This window comes from Mesoplodon densirostris, chromosome 8 (genome assembly GCF_025265405.1).
Source record: "Mesoplodon densirostris isolate mMesDen1 chromosome 8, mMesDen1 primary haplotype, whole genome shotgun sequence".
NCBI lineage: Eukaryota > Metazoa > Chordata > Mammalia > Artiodactyla > Ziphiidae > Mesoplodon > Mesoplodon densirostris.
This window is the reverse complement of record NC_082668.1, coordinates 116,274,332-116,299,002: the sequence shown is the minus strand read 5'-3', so window position 1 is coordinate 116,299,002 and position 24,671 is coordinate 116,274,332. Positions and strand designations below refer to the sequence as shown.

At 40.2% G+C, this 24,671-nt stretch overlaps 1 protein-coding gene across 2 annotated transcripts in view; it reads left to right on the top strand.

Moving 5' to 3' along the window:
• NCKAP5 (NCK associated protein 5) overlaps positions 1–24,671 on the top strand; it is a 991,644-nt gene that overhangs the window by 635,422 nt on the left and 331,551 nt on the right. For both annotated transcript variants that reach the window (XM_060106265.1, XM_060106266.1), the window contains exon 6: positions 18,819–18,906. In XM_060106265.1, coding sequence (XP_059962248.1) covers positions 18,819–18,906 — 88 coding nt within the window. The remainder of the gene's footprint in view (positions 1–18,818; positions 18,907–24,671) is intronic.

Below are 24,671 nucleotides of genomic sequence, written 5' to 3'. Positions count from 1 at the left end.
TATTTTTTAAAGTTAGTTTTAGGGCATAGGTTCTCTGCCCTTTCCCCCAGTTATCCTTGCTTCTTTCTTTCCGAAGCAATGACAATTCAAGGATAAATGGGCACTCTTCTCACCAAAAGCCATTGTATTTCCAACACCTATTTCATTGGGCAGAAATGTGCAATAAAAGTTCTGTATAAAAGCTTGTATTCCAGGATAAAAAATACTTGACAATCGACTCTTATTTAACCTTCTGGTTGGGGAATTTTGCAGTTATTGGTACTAGTTTTATTTGACTAGCTATTTCTTAGCAGCAGATACTCTGATGTGGTTATTCTTTATTTATTCATAGACATTCAAGGTCAAGAAGGACACGTGCTAAATAGTGGAGGAAACCTGAACATCCCAAACTGGGGTGGGTAAATACAGATGTGCATGGAACGTAATGAGACCAGTGCTCCATTTAGGAATATGTACAGCTGGGGGAATACTACCTAGAGGCTCTGGTTGACACTGTTTGAAATGCAGTTACTAAACTTCCATGAAACTGTGAGCATAACTTTAAATGTATGTAATTCAGTTGGAAGAGCCTTAAGTAGTTTAGCAATGCTTTCCATCTGATTAAAATGGCAACACCTGTACAGTACTAAAGTAGAACGCTCTTACGTTCAGTAGACATACGGACTACCATGCACACACTTAAACCATATTTCTCATTAAGAAAACTTCATAGCAGGCAATTTAAAATTTGTAAACAAAATCATTAGTTAGTTTGAAAATCCCTTTTCTGTCCAGCTAAATCCTACTCATTTCCAAAAATTCAGCCCATGTCAGCACCTCCAAAGAGCCTCTCTTAGCCTCTTGGATTTCTTCACCTCCATGACACCTTCTCCTGGCACTTATTACACATAGGGTAATTGTTGATTTGCCTGTTTCACACACTTAGCTGATTTTCTTTATTTGAGTTGCTGGTTATAGCACAAAGCACATAGTAGGCATTCAATAGATGATTATCAAATAAAGGAATAGATAAATGAATGAGGGGATAATGAATGAGTGAGTGAGTAAATGAGGGAATAATTATTCATATTACAGAAGGAGTTGTTTTTAAGTTTCCCACCATTGGAATTAAAACTAGATGCAGGGCTTCCCTGGTGGCACAGTGGTCGGGAATCTGCCTGCCAATGCAGGGGACATGGGTTTGAGCCCTGGTCCGGGAAGATCCCACATGCCATGGAGCAACTAAGCCTGTGTACCACAACTACTGAGCCTGCGCTCTAGAGCCCATGTGCCACAACTACTGAGGCCTGCACGCCTAGAACCTGTGCTCTGCAACAAGAGAGGCCACCGCAATGAGAGGCCCACGCACTGCAACAAAGAGTAGCTCCCGCTCGCCACAAGAGAAAGCCTGCATGCAGCAATGAAGACCCAACGCAGCCAAAAATAAATTTAAAAATTTATTATTTAAAAAAATAGTTAAAAAAAAAAACTGGATTCATCTGGGACTCCCCTGGTGGCGCAGTGGTTAAGACTATGTGCTCCCCATTCAGGGGGCTCGGGTTCGATCCCTGGTCAGGGAACTTGATCCCACATGCATGCTGCAACTAGGAGTTCGCATGCTGCAACTGGGGAGGCCATATGCCTCAACTAAGGAGCTGGCAAGCTGCAACTAAGACCTGGTGCAACCATATAAATAAATAACACAGTGATTTTTTAAAAAAGCAACTATATGCCAATAAAAATTAATTGAAAAAAGAAAACTAGATTCATCTAAATATGCTTTGTGTCCACTTTTCAGCATCAGCTATGCCCCAGGTTAAGCTAATCAGTATATAACTCACAACTCGGGGATGTTCCATCCACCCAGGGTAAATTGATAACCACTGTGTGATGGGGATAATAGAAAAAGACCTGAGATATACACTGGGGTCCCTAACAAACTCACAAAGAGTAGTAGAACCAAGAACCCTGTACATGAAATTGTATCTATAATATTTAATAGCTTCAGGTACTATGTGAATAAGTGTTTTAGGAGGATGTGAGAATGTAACAGAGAGCCCCATAAGTTAACATGCAAGAATCTGTTTATAAAAAACACAAATCCCTGGCCTCCACTCTCAGAGATTCTGGATCACTAAGTCTCAGGTGGACCTGGGAGTCTGAATTTTAATGAGATTCTTCCCCATCCCCACCTTGGTGATTTCCTGCAAGTGTTCCGGAGAAAACACTTTAAAAATTTTTTTTCTTTTTCTGGAGAAAACGCTTTTCAGTGTACTAAGGAGAGACTCTGATGGGCCAGAGTTATCAGGAAAACAGAGATGGGACTTAGGCTGAAGCTTGGTGGATGGGAAGAAATCTCCTTTGTCTTATGGTAATTGGCAGAAACCTCTCTATCCAAATGCCAGTCATTATGTTGATTGACAAAATGCACTTTCATGACATTGCAGAATAAGGCATAGTTCTCTGTTTCCTTTTTTGTTTTTAATCTAACACAGAAGCAGGTTTTAAATTGACTGCTTTTTCCCCAGTTTTCACTTTTACCTGTTAAATCTTGACACGTTTCTACACTTCAGAGTTTCTAAGGATCAAGCATGCCGGTTATTGCCATCTCTTGAGTCGTGATGATATTTTAAACAAGGACCATTGCGTGAAGAGTAGTGCAACATGAAATGTCTCCCTCTGTGAACACCACCGAGAGACCACCTCTTCCGTCATCCTTGCCAGTATGACCTGGATGGTTACAAAAGTTCTGTGGAAGTACTGGTGGCGTTTTCATGTTTCTAGACAGGTACCATAAAATAGGCTGCATCAGAAACATACCTATCCACCGTCATGCTGAAAGCTTGATAGTGTGTTCTCCAAAGCAAAGCAGACTTTGAAGGTGTTAGTAGTTTGAAGATTGCCCATCAGAAGGAATACATTTGTGGACAGTTCAGAGAGCTGAGAGGGACTAATTCTGTAGCTGGCACAAGTGAAAGAAGAGTGACAGTTGATATCTACCTGGGAGAGGAGAGAAGAGTCTCAATGGTGACAGCTCAGTCACCGAGCAGAGGGTGATAAGTAATACCCAATGGGAAAAGACCAACAAGAATAACTCCCACTTGCCTGTCTTGAGTTTTGGTAATCAGTCACCTGGAGATGTCTATGTACAGTCAGACAAGCAGGGCAGGCCCTCACTGAGAAGTAGCTCCATATACGTCTTCAATTCCGACAATACAGATATGGAAGGCATTATATTTTAGCACCAGTATCTGGTTCTCTTCTCCTTGCTAGGTACTCAGAAGATGAAATTTACCAGCTCCCCTCGCCTTCAGTTGGGTCCTGTGACTAGTTCTGGCCAATGGCCTGTAAACTGAAGTGAGTTCTGGAACGAGACAGTAAAACTCCCTATGGTGTTCCCCAGTTTCTCTGTTCCCAGCAGCGCTGAAGGCCTCCTGTGGAGAGGGTGAGGCAGCCTGAATACTTGAGTTACTCCATTTACAGGAAGATCATAACATTTATCATCCAACCAGGACAGTGTTGGGATGAAAAGGGTGCTATTAATAATTAAGCCAGGACAAGACACATACACTGGACCATCCTGGGAAACCAGGACATAGAAGCACCCTACTCCTGGAGGACAGTCGGTTGCCAAGGTACCCAGACCGTGTGTCAACAAGCAGTTCAGTTATTTATTAAGTCACTGAAGTGTTGGGGTTGTTTGTTAACCCAACATAACCTGTCCTATCAGGACTACTAAAGTAGGTTATTCTCCAGGCCAGTTGTTGTCTGAAATTGGAGAGTGATGCCGTAGCTCTTCTGTACTTGCTGAAAAAAGGCAAAGACAGTGGCTGCCTCCAGCAAGCGTTGACTTGATTGACTCATGTTCCCAAGGAGCCTATTTTCTGTTCTTCTCACATCACCACCGAAAGATCTACCGTTCACAGAGCCGTGACTGCCGAAAGTCCGTTAAAGCCATAAGGAAAAGCGAGCACCCACTTACATAGCATTTCACTTTTTGTCTCTTTGCATCCTCATGACATCCTTCTGGGGTAAGTAGGACGGACATGGTATATCCATTTCATAGATAAGGAAACTGAGACTCAGGAGATGTAAGTGATGTGTCGGAAGTTACATCGCTGGTGGAAATAGCTCCATCCAGACCCACTTATGTCACTTTAGGGGGAGTACAGGGGGCTCCCATACATAGACTTACTGTACTGTGGCCACAGGACTCAAGGCTAGGAGAGGATTTGGTAACACCTCTTTTCTGGATGTGCTGTGCTTTGCAGTACTATCTGCTTACTTAAGAGAAGCCACCCTAAAATACTGTGGATCAGATGTCATAAGCAGCATGTGAATAAAAGAGCAGTCCCATTGAAGGATGCCCTGTGGCATCCAGGAGGCTCCAGAGGCCAGTTTTATGGATTCTTAAAACATCTTTTTGCCACTGTAGCCCCAAAACTTAACACTATGATTTGATCCCAAACATGGCCAATTAGATTTTCCTGCCTTTCTTTAATGTTCCCACCAAAACAATTAAAATAAAAAAAATTTTTTTAAAAAGGACAGACATACTGTGATGCCTTGGACATTATTCAGATCCAGTAGACTATTGGTTACACCTCTCTGAGCTTTAATGACTTGACACTTGTTTGGAGTCCTTCCCCTTCATCCCCCAGACAAAGTCCAAGCCATGCAGTCTGGCTGGTGAGGGTGCTGCCTTCCCCAGGTGGGGAGATTCTAAGCACAGGTGCCCGAGGGGGAAACCCCACCACCAGGACATGTGGAGATGAGAAACTTGTTGTTTGAGAAAAGGCCACAGACAACCACAGTGCCTGCCAGCCACCAGTGGTGGATTCTAACTCACAAGGAGATGGGAGGAACCCCAAAGTGAACTGCCATGTGGCTGACAGGGTCTTGGTGCTCTGGCTGGGTGTCAAGCCTCAGCCTCTGAGGTGGGAGAGCCAAGTTCAGTACATTGGACCATCAGAGACCTCCCGGCCCCACGTAATATCAAACGGCAAGAGCTCTCCCAGAGATCTCCGTCTCAACACCAGCACCCAGCTCCACTCAATGTCCAGCAAGCTCCAGTGCTGGACACCCTATGCCAAACAACTAGCAAGACAGGAACACAACCCCACCCATTAGCACAGAGGCTGCCTAGAATCATAATAAGCTCACAGACACCCCAAAACACACCACCAGATGTGGACCTGCCCACGAAAAAGACAAGATCCAGCCTCATCCACCAGAACACAAGCACCAGTCGCCCCCACCAGGAAGCCTACACAACCCACTGAACCAACCTTACCCACTGGGAGCAGACACCAAAAACAATGGAAACTACAAACCTGTAGCCTGCAAAAATGAGACCCCGAACACAGTAAGTTCAACAAAATGAGAAGACAGAGAAATACACAGCAGATAAAGGAGCAAGGTAAAAACCCACCAGACCAAACAAATGAAGAGTAAGTAGGCAGTCTACCTGAAAAAGAATTCAGAGTAATGATAGTGAAGATGATCCAAAATCTTGGAAATAGAATGGAGAAAATACAAGAAACATTTAACAAGGACCTAGAAGAACTAAAGAGCAAACAAGTAATGATGAACAACACAATAAATGAAATATAAAATTCTCTAGAAGGAATCAAAAGCAGAATAACTGAGGCAGAAAAATGGATAAGTGACCTGGAAGACAAAATAATGGAAATAACTACCACAGAGCAGAATAAAGAAAGAAGAATGAAGAGAATTGAGGACAGTCTCAGAGACCTCTGGGACAACATTAAATGCACCAACATTCGAATTATAGAGGTCCCAGAAGATGAAGAGAAAAAGAAAGGGACTGAGAAAATATTTGAAGAGATTATAGTTGAAAACTTCCCTAGTATGGGAAAGGAAATAGTCAATCAAGTACAAAAAACACAGAGAGTCCCATACAGAATAAATCCAAGGAGAAACATGCCAAGACACATATTAATCAAACTATCAAAAATTAAATGCAAACAAAAAATATTAAAAGGAGCAAGGGAAAAACAACAAATAACATACAAGGAAATCCCCATAAGGTTAACAGCTGATCTTTCAGCAGAAACTCTGCAAGCAAGAAGGGAGTGACAAGACATATTTGAAGTGATGAAAGGGAAAAACCTACAACCAAGATTACTCTGCCCAGCAAAGGTCTCATTCAGATTTGATGGAGAAATTAAAACCTTTACAGACAAACAAAAACTAAGAGAATTCAGCACCACCAAACCAGCTTTACAACAAATGCTAAAGGAACTTCTCTAGGCAGGAAACACAAGAGAAGGAAAAGACCTACAAAAATGAACCCAAAACAATTAAGAAAATGGTAACAGGAACATACATATGTATACATATAATACATATATTTTAACCTACAAAATTTACATAATTACCATAAATTTAAATGGATTAAATGCTCCAACCCAGACATAGACTGGCTGAATGGATACAAAAACAAAACCTGTATATATGCTGTCTACAAGGGACCCATTTCAGACCTAGGGACACATACAGACTGAAAGTGAGGGGATGGAAAAACATATTCCATGCAAATGGAAATCAAAAGAAAGCTGGAGTAGCAATTCTCATATCAGACAAAATAGACTTTAAAATAAAGACTATTAGAAGAGACAAAGAAGGACACTATATAATGATCAAGGGATCAATCCAAGACGAAGATATAACAATTGTAAATATATATGCACCCAAAACAGGAGCACCTCAATACATAAGGCAAATGCTAACAACCATAAAAATGGAAATCGACAGTAATACAATCATAATAAGGGATGTTAACACCCCAATTTCCCCAATGGACAAATCATCCAAAATGAAAATGAATAAGGAAACAAGAGCTTTAAATGATACATTAAACAAGATGGACTTAATTGATATTTATAGGACATTCCATCCAAAAACAACAGAATACACTTTCTTCTCAAGTGCTCATGGAACATTCTCCAGGATAGATCATATCTTGGGTCACACATGAAGCCTTTGTAAATTTAAGAAGATTGAAATCATATCAAGTATCTTTTCCAACCACAATGCTATGTGACCAGATATCAATTACAGGAAAAAGTCTGTAAAAAATAAAAACACATGGAACCTAAACAATATGCTACTAAATAACCAAGAGATCACTGAAGAAATCAAGGAGGAAATCAAAAAATACTTAGAAACAAATGAAAATGAAAACATGACCACCCAAAACCTATGGGATGTGGCAAAAAGCAGTTCTAAGAGCGAAGTTTATAGCAATAAAACCCTACCTCAAGAAACAAGAAATATCTCAAATAAACAACCTAACCTTACACCTAAAGCAGTTAGAGGAAGAATGAAAAAACTCAAAGTTAACTGAAGGAAAGAAATCATAAAGATGAGATGAGAAATAAATGAAAAAGAAATTAAGGAAAAATAACAAAGATCAATAAGACTAAAAGCTGGTTCTTTGAGAAGATAAACAAAATTGATAAACCATTAGCCAGATTCACCAAAAATAAAGTGAGAAGACTCAAATCAATAGAATTAGAAATGAAAATGGAGAAGTAACAACTGACACTGCAGAAATGCAAAGAATCATGAGATTACTACAAGCAACTATATGCCAATAAAATGCACAACCTGGAAAAAAATGGATGAATTCTCAGAAAAGCACAACCTTCCGAGACTGAACCAGGAAGAAGTAGAAAATATAAGCAGACCAATCACAAGCACTGAAATTGAGACTGTGATTAAAAATCTTCCAACAATCAAAAGCCCAGGACCAGGTGGCTTCACAGGTGAATTCTATCAAACATTTAGAGAAGAGCTAACACCTATCCTTATCAAACTCTTCCAAAATATAGCAGAGGGAGGAACACTCCCAAACTCATTCTACGAGGCCACCATCACCCTGATACCAAAACCAGACAAGGATGTCACAAAGAAAGAAAAGTACAGGCCAGTATCGCTGATGAACATAGATGCAAAAATCCTTAACCAAATACTAGCAAACAGAATCCAACAGCATATTGAAAGGATGATGCACCATGAGCAAGTGGGGTTTATCCCAGGAATGCAAGGAGTTTTCAGTATATGCAATTCAATCAGTATGATAAACCATATTAACAAATAGAAGGAGAAAAACCATATGATCATCTCAATAGATGCAGAGGAAGCTTTTGACAAAATTCAACACCCATTTATGATAAAAACCCTCCAGAAAGTTGGCATAGAGGGAACTTACCTCAACATAATAAAGGCCATATATAACAAACCCACAGCCAACATCATTCGCAATGGTGAAAAATTGAAACCATTTCCACTAAGATCAGGAACAAGGCAAGGTTGTCCACTCTCACCACTGTTATTCAACATAGTTTTTGTAGTTTTAGCCATAGCAATCAGAGAAGAAAAAGAAATAAAAAGAATCCAAATCAGAAAAGAAGAATAAAGCTGTCCCTGTTTACAGATGACATGATACTATACATAGAGAATCCTAAAGATGCTACCAGAAAACTACTAGAGCTAATCAATGAATTTGGTAAAGTAGCAGGATACAAAATTAAAGCACAGAAATCTCTTGCATTCCTACACACTAATGATGAAAAACCTGAAAGTTAAGGAAACACTCCCATTTACCATTACAATAAAAAGAATAAAATACCTAAGAATAAACCTACCTAAGGAGACAAAAGATCTGTATGCAGAAAACTATAAGACACTGATGAAAGAAGTTAAAGATGATACAAACAGATGGAGAGATATACCATGTTCTTGGATTGGAAGAATCAACATTGTGAAAAGGACTATACTACCCAAAGCAATCTACAGATTCAGTGCAATCCCTATCAAACTATCAATGGCATTTTTCACAAAGCTAGAACAAAACATTTCACAATTTGTATGGAAACACAAAAGACCCTGAATAGCCAAAGCAATCTTGAGAAAGAAAAACAGAGCTGGAGGAATCAGGCTTCCGGACTTCAGACTGTACTACAGAGTTACAGTAATCAAGACAATAAGGTACTGGCACAAAAACAGAAATATCGATCAATGGAACAGGATAGAAGGCCCAGAGATAAACCCACACACATATGATCACCTTATCTTTGATAAAGGAGGCAGGAATATACAATGGAGGAAAGATAGCCTCTTCAATAAGTGGTGCTGGGAAACCTGGACAGCTACATGTAAAAGAATGAAATTAGAGCACTCCCTAACACCATACACAAAATTAAGCTCAAAATGGATTAAAGACGTAAATGTAAGTCCAGACACTATAAAACTCTTAGAGGAAAACATAGGCAGAACACTCTATGACATAAATCACAGCAAAATCCTTTTTGACCCACCTCCTAGGGAAATTGAAATAAAAACAAAAATAAACAAATGGGACCTAATGAAACTTAAAAGTTTTTGCACAGCAAAGGAAAACATGAGATGAAAAGACAGCCCTCAGAATGGGAGAAAATATTTGCAAATTAAGCAACTGACAAAGGATTAATCTCCAAAATTAACAAGCAGCTCATGCAGCTCAATATCAAAAAACAAAAAACTCAATCCAAAAATGGGAAGAAAAGCTGAATAGACATTTCCCCAAAGAAGATATACAGATTGCTAACAAACACATGAAAGGATGCTCAACATCACTAATCATTAGAGAAATGCAAATCAATGCTACAATGAGTTATCACCTCACATCCATCCAAATGGCCGTCATCAAAATATCTACAAACAGTAAATGCTGGAGAGGGTGTGGAGAAAAGGGAACCCTCTTGCACTGTGGGTGGGAATGTAAATATATATAGCCACTATGGAGAACAGTATGGAGTTTCCTTTAAAACTAAAAATAGAACTACCATATGACCCAGCAATCCCACTACTGGGCATATACCGTAAGAAAACCATAATTCAAAAAGAGTCATGTACCACAATGTTCATTGCAGCTCTATTTACAATAGCCAGGACATGGAAGCAACCTAAGTGTCCATCGACAGATGAATGGATAAAGAAGATGTGGCACATATATACAATGGAATATTACTGAGCCTTAAAAAGAAATGAAACTGAACTATTTGTAGTGAGGTGGATGGACCTAGAGACTGTTATACAGTGTGAAGTAAGTCAGAAAGAGAAAATCAATACATACCGTATGGTAACACATATATATGGAATCTAAAAACAGACAAACAAAAAATGGTCCTGAAGAACCTAGGGGCAGGACAGGATTAAAGATGCAGTTGTAGAGAATGGACTTGAGGACACAGGGCAGGGGAAGGGTTAGCTGGGACCAAGTGAGCGAGTGGCATGGACATATACACACTACCAAATGTAAAACAGATAGCTAGTGGGAAGCAGCTGCATAGCACAGGGAGATGAGCTCGGTGCTTTGTGACCACCTAGAGTAGTGGGATAGGGAGTGTGGGCGGGAGACGCAAGATGGAGGAGATATGGGGATATATTTACACATAAAGCTGATTCACTTTGTTTTAAAGCAGAAACTAACACATCACTGTAAAGAAATTATACTCCAATAAAGATGTTAAAAAAAAATGAAGTAAAGAAAAAAAAACATTTTGGGAATTCCCTTCAACTCCATGTGGAAAATTGCGAGTGAATGCAGCTCTCTGCTTCCCTGCCCTCTCCAAATCTGCCTTTCTCCATGCAGTGATATCCCCATGCAGGATTAGCATAGCCTGCCTACGAGAAAATTTATGTTGCTTTCTGTTCACATACAGCTGGCCCTGGAGTGAATACGATGCAGTAATTCAAATTAGACTAGCACCTTTCGATCTGTTTATGAATGGTGTTGCATCCCCATGAGTGAATTAGAGCACTGTGGTTCCTGGGCAGTGGTATTATACTTGCAAAATTTGTGCTGAATTAAAAATATATATCATCTAAGAAAGAAATAAGAAATCCCAGGCCTCCAGCATTTATCCAGAGTGAGTTTCAGTTTCAGTGCAGTTTTTCATTATTGTCACTGTAGATTTACTATTCCCAGCTATTAGAGCCAGGATAAGCAGAGATTGGGTTAAGAATATCAAAGTCACGGCCAGCCTGGGGATTGTCCCTGCTGACATGCTTAGATATTCTGGCTTCTAAGTGAGGAAACTCATTTGCTAAGGAAACAAGTCGGTGCAGTTGGGCGGAACCTAGTTCTAAACTAGTAATGTTTCCACATGAATAGTTTCATCTTGAAATTGAATATTAGTCAGCTTTTCCCCTCCTTAACTTGAGGAAAGCTTTGCACTGCAGTTAAACTGGGGAGGGAGGATGGGTTGTCAAGGAAAGCAATGGGAGTAGAATGGGAAAAAGATATTTAAAAGCAAAGGATATGTGAGGCCATGCAAAATATGTTCTTCATTAAGATAACTCTCTGATCTTTTCTCCCCTAGCAGTAGAGCCCTGGGGTCTCTTAGCAGAGATTAGTCTGCTAGATGCTAAAGGATGTCCAGACTAGGGATTGAATCTAGAAAACCCTGGCCTTATAAGGATAATATTTTAACCACCTAAGCTAGTTAGTTGCAAATGAAGCATATGAACTGTGGACTGCATATTAAATGTGACAGAAAGAGCAGGGAGTTATTTCTAGGAGATATTTGATTTGTTTTCCTAATGACCAGGAGCCCTGCATCTTAGCCCCACGGGTCGCAGCTTAAGAATTAGCCCCTCTGGGCTTCCCTGGTGGCGCAGTGGTTGAGAGTCCGCCTGCCGATGCAGGGGACACGGGTTCGTGCCCCGATCCTGGAAGATCCCACATGCCGCGGAGCGGCTGGGCCCGCGAGCCATGGCCGCGGAGCCTGTGTGTCCGGAGCCTGTGCTCCGCAACGGGAGAGGCCACAGCAGTGAGAGGCCCGCGTACAGAAAAGAAAAGAAAAAAAAAAAAAAAAAAAAGAATTAGCCCCTCTAGTCTTGCTGGTACCTCTCTCTTGTTACTACTTTTCTCTGACCAGTTACATCTACATATGGGTCTATGGGGAAATGAAAATATAAGGAGCCAGGAAATGAATGTGTGAAAAAACTATTAGATTCATTCATTCACCCAAAAAAGAATGTATGGAACACCAAGCCAGCAACAGTAGCTATGCTTAGTTGTTAGAGATAAAATAAACAAAGACACAGTCAGTGACCTCAAGGAACTCAGAGATCATTAATAAGATGCTCCAAGGCTATGATGGAAAAGTACGCAGAGTGTAAAGAAAGTACAAAGGAAGGGCTTCTCCTTAAGGCCAGAAGAGCATCTACTTGGTGGTCCACCATGCTCAGGCACAAAGGAAATTGTGGGGTTTACCTTTCCAGGCTTTCTTCAGATTCTGTGCGATTTTGAAGCTTCCTGGAGACCCAGTGGGCCTGCTATGGCAGGTCAAGGGCACTCTTACAGATGCGTCTGAAGATAAACTGCCAGATCAGCACACTCATTGGAGGTGGCGACCAAGATTCAGAACAGTGTAGCAAGCAGAAGCTAAGGTGAAGGTCAGAGTGCCCTACATACCTCCAGGCTCTGATCAAACAGAACAAACAGACTGGGAACAGCCTCAAGACCTTCAGACATAGAAGCAGAAGGGCCAGCAACAAATCTATAGACAAGTGACTTCTCTCCAGATATAAGATGACACCACACCCAAGTCTCCTTTCTCTGTAAAGATCGTGATCCATGCAACCAGACCTGCATACACCTAGGAACCATCTATGGAAGAAAAGCAGTTGCTTCTCTTCAACATTTTTACCCAAGAGTTATGGTCTACTTTTAAAAACAAACAAAACGTTGTCAGTAATTTAGTATAAACAATTTTTAATATACAAAAAGTTGAATGAATTTTACAGCGAACACCATATACCCAACAACTGGATTCTACCAGTCACCTTTACTGTACTTGCTTTACCATATGTCTAGCCACGTATCCATCTCTCTCTCCATCCATCTGTCTAATCGTTGATGCATTTCAAAGTAAACTTCAGGCATCATTACATTTCATCCCAAATTATATACATACTTGAGCATGTATAGCACTAATTAAATTTCCATATTTGTTTATAGTGCATTTTTTCTTTCAAGATAAAATTTATATACAGTGATACACACAGATCTTAAATGTAGCCTTTGATGAATCCCAACAAATGCTTACACCTGTGCAATACAAACCCCTGTGGAGATACAGAATGTCAGTGTCATCCCAGGAAGTTCCTTGTGTCCCTTACCAGTCAGTCTCTGCCCTCCCTGACAATCACTGTTCTTAAATTTTACATCACAGATTAATTTTTCCTGCACTGAAGTTACATACAAATGGAATCATGTAGTATTTAGTCTTTTGTGTGTGGCTTCTTTCACTCAGCATCATGTTTGTGAGATTCTTCCATATCATTGCATGCATCAGCTTATTCCTATTGTTGCTGAATAGGATTCCAGTGTGGGAAATATACACAGGCACACCTCATTGTATTGCGCTTTGCTCTGTTGTACTTCCCAGATACTATATATATTTTTCTTACAAATTGAAGTTTGGCGGCAGCCCTGTTTAATCAGATGATAGCATTTTTTAGCAGTATTTTTAATTGAGGTATGTACATTGTTTTTTAGACATAATGCTATTGTACATTGAATAGACTACAGTGTAGAATAAACATAACTTTTATATGCAATAGAAAACCATTTGTGTGACTTGTTTTATTGCAGTATTTGCTTAATTGCAATACTTGCTTTATTGCTGTGTCTAGAACCAAACCGGCAATATCTTTGAGGTTTACCTGTTAACACAGTTGCTTATATTTTCTCTTGTTGATGGACACTTGTTTCTCAGTGGATTTAAAAATCCGTCTTGTTAGACAAAGTGTAGGATTTATAGTAAGATTTGGGCAAAAGTTAATGCTAGTCAGCATGTGGAGGCTCAAGACAAAAGATGTTTGATTTTATACAAAATAAATGGATTGTATTTTTTATGAATATCCCAGTGGTAGTGTGCTTAAATTTTTTAACCCTGCTAATAGTCATCCAATGAAAGACTGTCTTGTAAGCATTTCTCTTTTTTCCAGCAGATATGGGAAGGATGCTTGTCCCCATTTTGGCCTTTGACCTTGCCAGATGAGTGCTTGTTCTCTATCTGGGGTCACATGGGATGACTTCATAGGGAGGAGGCTCCAGGTGAAGGAGAGGTGCTGCAGTGACTCAAGCCCCTCAACCTTCTTTCTATTTGAACCCCAGTCCCTTTCTTCTTGTCTTTAAAATGAAATTCGATCATGGCAGCACCCTTGCTTAAACTGACACACTTTCTCAAAATGAGAAGATTGGTAGTCAAATAGAGTGAAACACAAGGAGAAGCAATTTGCACGTCACAGCAGCAGCTGTCAACAAAGTGCACAGTGTAGGTGAAGAGAATATGGCATGTACTTCTAGCAGAAGGGGGTGGGTTCTGGTCTTGCAGCCTCTCACATAGGAAAATATGGGGGGATATTGAGTAATTGCATTATTAGTTTCATTTTTATTTAATGTGATTAATCAGCAAATACATAGCTTAAAATATTTCTTAAAAACAAGAATATGATTTGGTTCAGCTTTTAGTTCAAAGAGCCTCATCAGTTACTAGTTTGAGCCGGGGAGTGTGGCTTCTTGTTTTGTGTTCATTTTGTTCTATTTCTGTCAAAAATGACATGCTAAACTGAATATCTGATCACAAGAGTCACAAAAGAATGCTTCAGTCTAATGTTCTGATCAGTTCCCAGAGTGTCATTAGGCAAAAGAGAGGGCTAAATTTGGGGAGGAAGGAAGGGATGTGGAAGACTTCACTTTCCTTTACCTGCTATTAGAATGAACAGCTCCCAGTGTGCCCTGGGATTGTGTTTTCTAATAGTATTTTCATTATTGAATGAGTTAAGTTCTTCAGGGCTCAAATCATATTCTCTGATGGTAAAGAGACTCCTGCCATTATCAGGCCCTGAATGATTAGGTAGTTTCCTGCCTTGAAAGGATTCAGGAAACCATTGTCTTTGAATATTCACTTCCAGAAGGATCTTCCTTTGTTGGGTAGGGAGACTGTCTCTGTGAGACATGGATGCAGATCCAATGACGACTTCTCCAGTCATCTGCTCTTTAGAAGGGGGTCTGTGACAAAGGTGGACCCCTGGGTACAGGGGGAAGGTTTTGTTTCAGATCCTCACTAATCCAGCTCTAATGTGCTTTTGAATTGTTATTCTTCTCATGTGTTCTTTTTTAATGTCCTATTTTTCTAACTTTAAGTTAATGCCCTGTTTAAGCAAAACCTATGTTTTTTTCTTCCCCTAGAGGAAATACTATAGGAAAAATTTATTAATTAAATGATATGTACCTTAAATCACAGAATCTATTTTCAATTAAATACAATTCCTACAATTATATCTGTTACTTGAAATATACTGTTTGCATATGAATTTGGTTTATTTTTTCTGACTTGTGTAGGACTTAACTTTTAAAAAATAGTTCACTTAATGTACATTAGAATTTATTGCATCTCACTAAGTATAATTTTGGCCTAGACAGTTTTTAGTTATGATAGCTACTTGACTGGTATTTAGAGGAAGAAAGGATTTAATCTCAGGTCAGACAAAAGGAAGAAACAAAAAAGAACTAGAAGACATTAATTAAGGTAAGTGTTTAATGATAGATTGAACCAATCAGCAATTTAAACACAAAAACAAAAAACTCTGCCCATCCCTGACCTGGGGAAAGGAATTGTGTTATTTTTAGTCACATCTGGGAAACAGATGATAGATTATTCTGTGTGCAGACTGGTAATGCAATCCCTCATACATCAGCTATCAAAATAATAAAACAAAGTAAAATGTCATTGGGCATTACACTACAATGGATGATGCTTCATAGTCGTTGATTTTCGGGAAAATAGAGAAGTTTGCTAAATGAGAATTTTTTTAAAAAAAGATATCATTAGGGAATAATGGTATATTCCTATCAGGTTCAAAATATTTCTCTGTTAGCAGATTCATAAAGGTTATGAAAGATGAGACAACTTAATTTTTTACCAAGGGTAGGGCTGGCTCCCTACAACTCTGTTCCAAGCTGTAGCTTGGAAATGAAATTGGTTTTAATTAATCATGAATTCGTGCCAGAAAAGTGTTCACCATGTTACCGTGGGTCTAGGCTGTTTGTGATCCTGTTTTAACAACTTTCTTTCCACCCCCTCTTTTTTCTTTCTTTTTTTTAAAACTTTGAAGCCAAGAAGAATGGGGGGAAGGTGAATAAATGTTTTTCTTTTTGATCCAGCAACTTGTGCGTAGAACTTTTAATTATACAGAAGAGATAATTCAGCAAGATATGCACTGAGACAGAATTGTATTTTAATTTATTGATGACAAAGACAAGATTTTATTTGAGTTTTAACTGTTGGCCCATAATTAAGCCAAATGTTTATAAACGAATAAAATAAGGATTTAAATAAAAAAGACTTTCAATCTCTGTGCGAAGATAGGAAGAAAGTAGACTAATATTTAGGAAACAAGAGGCTAGTCCCTGCTGAGTGATGTTGAGCAAGTTATTACCATTATCATTATTTTTCTTATTTATGGTAGATTTAGTAAATATCATGGAAAATCTACTGTCATTCAAGAGGTTGTCTCTGTTTATATAAAATGAAATAAAGTATTAGAAATTGGCTTTCATCACTTATTATTTCAGAATTTGTGACTTCTTCACACCTATTTTTTTTCACATAAAGCTCTCCCCAGGTCAGAAATAATATTGTTGCTTTCTTGGGTGCAGCATCCAATAGGTTTTCACAAAGACAACTCTTAATTAGGAGTTAAGACTCCTCTTCATTTCAGATCATTTCCCTGAATGTAAATAAGTCCTAGTGGAAAGAGGATGCTGTTTTTACAGTCGTGAAAATGACTTAGTCCTAATTCCCTGTCCAACTAACCGTGATCCCGTAAGTAAGCCATTCAACCTTTCTGGACCTTGGCTTTCTCATCTACCACAGAGATATAATGATACTTTAAAAGTGCATTATAATGATTAATAGACGTGAGAGGTCTTTGACAAGTTAAAAGTACTATTTAATTTTATTATCATTAATAACATAAGATATGTGAAAATATAGGGAACAGACTTTGCTTTCCTGGCTGGATGCATGAAGAGATGGCTTGAGTAAATGTATAGTCACAAATCATTCTCTGCACACTCATAATCAGTGTCCACCATCTTCTCGAAATCCTGAATGGATCCTGGTGCCATCCCCTGTGAAGGCAGAATTTCCCCAGTTATAATCCAGGTTTGGATTGGCCCAGTTCATCCGCAGTGTCTTTACTCTTCTGCTAAGTAGTGATGCGCCATATGAGTAGTTGGCATTCTGAGCCACACTACCTTGGTTACTGTAAGGGTCTTGCCACTTCTGGGAATTCAGATGCCTCCTAGAGCCCCTAATTTGTCTTGCTAGAAGCCCTAGTGAGAGAGAGATGCTGGGTCAGCCTGCTTCCCCCGACAAATCTCCTAAACTAGAATTATATTGAGTCACTAAAATACATTCTTCAGGATGGGACTTGAAAAGACAGCTGACTCAGGTTCTGGGCATGAGAGCACTGTGTTCATTGTGATTAGTTCGGGCAGCCTGCTCTCAGAGTTCTGGTCCATGAATCCTCACAGATGAGTCCCAAGGATAAGGCCATTTGAACATAGTTTGAACATACACAGTCAGTGCCTGTTACAGAGTAGGCACTTAATATTTTTTAAAATGAATTAACAAGGGATTCATATAATAATGTCTACTGAGTACCTACTTTATCTGTAATTGAGGGAAGTACATAAATATATGACATGATTCTATATCAAATATTGTAATTTACTTCAGAAGACAAAGCATGCATACATGAAATCTTTGAGTATTAAAGTGGAGAGTTTTTAAGTGATAGAATGAATGATTTAAAGTATAGGGCTATAAGAATTCATAGAAGTAGGAGACTAATAAAGAAGTCTCTTAGGAAGTGAAACTTGAGGTGGATTTTGAAAGATGGATGGCCCATGAGAAGGTGAAAGTGTGTTGGCATTCCAAGAAGTAGTAACAGCCTGAGACAATGTCTGGAAATGGAAATGGGCGTGTGTGTTTTACTCTTTACTTTTGGGTTTGGGGGAGGGGGTTGGGAAGGGGAGGGGTTTGAAGTGGGTATTTAAAATATGATTATAGCATACAATATATATTATAATATAACCTATAGAGTTACTCATAAATGTGCACTAAGATGTATTTGTAAAGATATTTCTTAATTCAAATAGCAAGCTTTTTTGAAGTAATTTAAATTCCATCAGCAAGGGAATGGTTAAATAATTTATGGTGCCTTCACATCATGGAATATTAGGAAGCAGTTGAAAAAAAGTAGATCTTTGTGTGCTGACATAGAAAGACCACCATGGAAAGACATAACAGTGTATTAATGGCGAAAATGGATTCATGTAGGATTTGTCAACTTTGAAAACTGATTTTAAAAAGTCAAAGTGGTATTTCAGGAAACTTACTGGGGTGACACTGTGTGTCAAACTGAAAGTGAAGAGGGATGTTGGGAGATGTTTGCATGTGTGCAGACATAGTAGGCCAAGGATAGAGACCTGAATGGTAAAGAGAGAGAGAAGCCAGAGCCATTCTGCAGAACGATCGCAGAGGACTTCATGACAGATTCTTAATATAGGGGATGAAGGAGAGAGAAGAGAAAAGAGATTTCCAGGTTTAAGTTTAGGGAGTAATATACTAAAGAATGATTTCTACTAACTGGAACAGACCCATGTTAATAGGAAACATTTCTTAAAGAAATCATTTATTCATTTATCTATCTACCTGTCTATTTATTTATTTATTTTGCTTGTTTTTCAGGATGGAAGAAACAGTACGAAATCTCCTGCAGAGTCAAGGACCTCCAGAACAGAAGAAAGAAGACACTGTTAATATAATGGTCTATCAGGTACACCACGTGTCTTGCTCTTGGCTGGATACTGGTTGGCTTGTTTTGCTTGGATTTCTCTAGCTCTGTCCTCCCTAACCTGGAGATAAATAAAAAAGGATGGTCCAGACCCCAGTGCTGGGAACCACACCAGTCACCTCTGTTACCAGTCACCTCTGTTTGAGGAATACTGTACACATTCATTTAACTCATCCATTTCTTGTACTTTGTGAAAGGAATTGTAGGTTTGGTTGTAGGAAGGTGCAAAAAATACGTTTACAGAGATGCAGAGAGACCTATAGAAGTATCGCGGTACTCTGTGGTCAAGGCTGTAAGAGAGGCATCTGCAGCATTCTCTGGAACACAGGGGAGGCGCTGACTCCTCCTGCCCAGGAAAGGTAAAGAATACTTCCCAGAGGTCTGACATTTAAGGTGGACCTGAGGGGTAGAGAACAAGAGAAAGAACATTCCAGGCAGAGGGAAACCTAGGTAAAGGGGCAGTGGTATGAACGTGCATGGCAGGCTCCTGGAGAGTAAGAAGCTCATGGGGACTGTATCGTGGCTGGTGAGATGACAAGTTTGATGGTGAGACTGAGGAGACATGGAAGAGCTGGCCGAGGTTATGCCTGTCTTCTCAGCTCATGGTTGTGGTCTTGCACCTCAGGCCATGTGGAGTCTATAGAGGTCCAGAGAGAGTCAGTGGTCAATGCACTACCAAGTTGTCTTTTTTTTTAAATTAATTATTTTTTTTGGTTGCACCGCATGGTACATGGGATCTTAGTTCCCCAACCAGGGATCGAACCCGCGCCCCCTGTATTGGAAGTGCGGAGTCTTAACCACTGGACTGCCAGGGAAGTCCCAACAAGTGACCTTCTGATAGCCCTTATCCCACGGTGTTTTAACATTAGTGAAGTGACCAGGCTGGGAAGCAGGGCATCTAATCTGAGCATGACCCAAGTTGGCCATACAGGTGAGAAGGCTCTGACAGCAGAAGAAAGAGCCCAGGCACTCTGTCTAGATCAATGTAGGACTTTCATTGAAGAGCACTGAAAATCACAAATAGGCAACCAGTATCCACTGCACAACTATGCGTAGGGGGCTTTCAAAAGCTAAAGAAGGAAAGGAAGTGGGCCAAAGCTTAAGGTGATCACTGGGCAGCCCTAGGTTTCGGCTAGCTAAAGAGCATGTGGGTCTGGGGAGGCAATCCTAGGAATCCGGCTGGTAAAGACCGTTTCACACTAGCGTCCCTGAATTCACGGGTTCTGGTCTCTGCAACCCCACTTGTGATGACAAAGATTGAGAGGAATCTGACAATAAAAGTCACAGTATCATATAAAGTTAAGAAATCTAGATAGAATTAACCTTAAGAAGTCTGTGTCCTAAATCGTTGACTCTTGAGGCATCTACAGAACTACAGTATGACAACGGGGACAACTGTTCTCTATCTCCAGTGAAAGCAGTGTAAGGAGTTGACTTAAGCCGCCTTGGAGGAGCTAAAAGTTAGCTCCGTAGGGACTTCGCTGGCTGTCCAGTGGTTAAGACTTCACCTTCCAATGCAGGGGCTGTGGGTTCAGTTCCTGGTCGGGGAGCTAAGATCCCATAGGCCTCGCATCCAAAAAACCAAAACATAAAACAGAAGCAATGTTGTAACAAATTCAATACTTTAAAAATGGTCCACCTCAAAAAAAATCTTGAAAACAAAGTTAGCTCCATAACAACAGTAGAAAAACTGCTCAAATCCATTTCTCAGGACAAGGTTTAGATTCTTCTTGAGGTGGCCTTCACATAGGAAAGGCATGCCTGGCTTTTCCTGATGTGTGGTCGCCTACAGTAAGGATAAGGATTTAAGTCCTTCTAGCTCTGAATCTTTCCTAGGTATTACATTTGCTTTGGCAGAAAATTGATGTATAAGTAAAAACTCAGACTCGACTCTGCATTAAATGCTTCTGTTTAGCCTTAAAGAGTCATATGAACCTGAAATGTCAGTCTTCCGTCCCCACTCACAGGTAACACCAGGCTTTAATTAGAACTAAGTAATTCAGCATCCCTCCTGTGCGTTTTCCAGCCTCCTCACTGTGGCTCTGTTTCACCAAGTTCTTATTTTCTTTTCATCATTCTTTGCTAATCTCTTCACACACTTGTTAGCCAGAACCATGGTATACACTCTTATCATCAGAATTCGTTTTGTGAAACCGGAAGCTTCTTAGAAAAACAGAAAGACTTTTTTTTTTTTTTTTTTTTTTTGCGATACGCAGGCCTCTCACTGCTGTGGCCTCTCCCATTGCGGAGCACAGGCTCCGGACACGCAGGCTCAGTGGCCGTGGCTCGCGGGCCCAGCCGCTCCGTGGCATGTGGGATCTTCCTGGACCAGGGCACGAACCCGTGTCCCCTGCATCGGCAGGCGGACTCTCAACCACTGCGCCACCAGGGAAGCCCCAGAAGGACTTTTAAAAATGTGTTTTCCAACTGTTTCTTCTTAATCACCCAGTCTGTTAGATTTGGGAAATCAGCTCTTCTCTCTAGAGAGGAGAGAGTTACTGATGTGAATTCATGCTACACGGAAGGGACTTTTCAGCCATTGCTCTCATTGGCCTCAGGCTCATTATCTGGAAAATTGGAGAGGGATTTGGGTTACATGAGCCGTAAAGGTCATTTGTACATTCAACAGCTATTTATTGAGTTTTTATTGTGAACTAGGCACAACTTTGTCCTCTGGGGATTCAAGACATGAGAACAGAGAGAAGGGTGGTACTGAGTCCCAGGGAGGTCCCTGTCACCTCAGGCATCCTAGTGTTCTAAATATGGTGAATAGTAGGAAAATCGGTTGTGCAAGATGTATGTGATGAAACCAGTGGAGTGCATAGTTAACACTCCCTGAAGCTGAATTCTTTGTTTTGGGTAAGAGCTGGGAAATTTATTGCTTCATAATATGGAGGGTTATTAGCACACCTGACTCAGATTTTCCAACTATAAGATTTCTCCGACAGGAGCCAGAGGCCCATGCAAAGCTGAGACCCACAGGAAATCTGGAGTGGGTTTTATTTTCCATCATGGAAGTGTTTGTTCTGAGGCTTTTATCATCGAGTAATAACAGTAGAGTAACAGCTTTCTGAGTTCCAGGCCCAGTGCTAATTGCCAAGCATGCATGTGAAGGGTGGTCTTAGTTTGTTCAAGGGACGTGTTCCCGAAGACATCTCAGAGTTGGTTACTTGTATCATTTAGAGCTTGTATAATTTCACCTGGACCAGCTCAAAGGTCAGTAGGTGTTTCTGTTCAGCAGCTGAGATAGCCACCCTGTAGCTGTCAGTGGTTTCACCAGCTTTGTTACTGTGCACTTCTTGACTCTTTTTGTAATTTGGAGAGTTTGCATCATTTCAAGGTTTGGGCATGAAGTGACATTAATGCCATTTTTATGTGACTACAGTTTCCAATTTGTCTAGTTCAGAGTCCTGTTGACTGTGACTAGACTGTAGCTCATTCGGTCCCCACAACTGTGCAGGAAGTACTGTCACTATCCTCACGTTAGTGAGGATAGACGGGGACATAGGCTCCCAGAGGTGACCTCTTGCCCAAAGGTGCAGCCTGGAAGTAGCTTAGAAGGGATTCGAACTGTAGTCAGTCTGACTCCATGGCCTCGACTCTATGCGGAGAATTTCTGGAGAGATGAAATGATGGTGCCCAAGTTATGTAGCTAGATATCATCTAAGTTGGGACTTGAACCTAAGCCTTTCCACTGGCCATTTAGAGCTCTCTCCATTCATTCATCTTTCCATTCATTTGCTCATTCATTCATTCAAATGACAGTTATTCATTTATTTTTGGACCTACGTATGTTAGGTTCCTGTTGCTGCTGTAACAAACTTAATGGCTTAAAACCACACAAATTTATTCTCTTTTAATTGTGGAGGTCAAAAGTCTAAAATCACTGTACTGGTGGGGCTGCATTCTTTCTGGAGAATTCAGGACAATTATGTCCTTGCCTTTTCTAGATTCTAGCATTCTTCGGCTTTTGGCCCTTTCCTCCATCCTCAAAATACATCACTTCAAACTCTGGTTCCATTGTCATTTCTCCTTTTCCTCAGTTTGACTCTCCTCCCTCCCTCTTATGAAGAGACTGATTTCATTGGGCCCATCCCCATAACCCAGGATAATCTCCCCATCTCGAGATATTTCATTTAATCACATCTGCAAAGTCTCTTTGGCCATAGAAGGTAAGGTAACATATTCACAGGTTTTGGGGATTAGGTAGGATGTGGACATCTAGGCGAGGGACTTTGTTCTGTCTATTACACTAAGTAACGCATGAACCCAGCAGGCTGGCCGTACCTAGTAGATGCCAAGCTAAGTGCTGGAGATTCAAAGAGGCCTTTTTCTGGAAAGCTCAGTTTATAGGATGCTGGAAATTGGGGAGGGAAGGCAGATAATTAATTGAATATATGCAATAATGTGATAGGAGCCCACAAAGCACAAGTTCTGGGAACAGAAAGGAAGATGCCACCAAACCTACTGCACTGCTCTCCCCAGAGACTCTTCTCCTGCCTAGGACTTCCTTTCAACAATCCTTTAACCTTTGCTTTTAGTCTCTGTTGTCATGGACTCAAGAGTCAGGCACCCCATAGCCTTCCTTTCTCAGAACATCTTATGTCCCTGGTATTTTAATATAACCATCATACTGTCACCACACACGTTTGGTGCTTTACAGTTTTCAAAGTGCTTACACAAAATGGATCTCGTTTGTTCATTTCATCAGCCTCTAAATTAGATATTAACCTGCTCATTTTTAAGGATGAGTCTCAAAGAGGACTCTTTCAACTCTGGCAGATGCTAAGTGGTAGAACTAGAAATAAATCTCAGACTTCCCTAAGTGAGATACATAGAGTGAAACTGAGCACTTATCAGTGGGATAATCAGATGGCCTAACTTCCCAGCTCACAAAATCCTTGCCTCAAAATACAAAAATAAGTGAAAGGAAACTGAACTCAATGAATAAGCCATATAATGTTTGTGCCGGACATTTCTTCTATGGGAGAGACAAGCCCGTGAGTAAGAGAAATATTACCAATATACGGAGGGAAAGTGATATACCTAGCACCTAGGATAGATTCCTTTCATTATGGGAAAATAAAAGACCTCAAAGGATTGTCTGTAGAGGAGACTGAAAAAGGAGAACCGTCTTCCATTTCCCTCTTGCTCTGTTTCTGTCTCTAGCTCATTCTTTCTAGGTATTTGGGGGTTTCTTCTGTATCGTGTGATACATTCTTTATGTTTGTTTGTTTGTTTTTATAATTATTTTAATTTTAGAACCTTCACAGCTCTCGGACAGATGAATACTTGTTAAATGAATGAATGTATTTTTATTTATTTATTTTTTATTTTTTATTTTTTTGTTTCTTTTTGCGGTATGCGGGCCTCTCACTGTTGTGGCCTCTCCCGTTGCGGAGCACAGGCTCCGGATGCGCAGGCCCAGCGGCCATGGCTCACGGGCCCAGCCGCTCCGCGGCATATGGGATCCTCCCAGACCGGGGCACGAACCCGTATCCCCTGCATCGGCAGGCGGACTCTTAACCACTGCGCCACCAGGGAGGCCCATGAATGTATTTTTAAATGAGAAAAATGTTGAGAGAATATTTTTATTTTTAAATATAAACCCTAGATTAAATATGCAAGAGTATCTGCTTAAAATATGCATTATTAAGTGCCTGCTGTAAAAGGTATATATAACTTCTTAACGGGTGAACTGGGTTATCAATATACAAATCAATGAGAGCCCGTGGCTGATTGTTCTC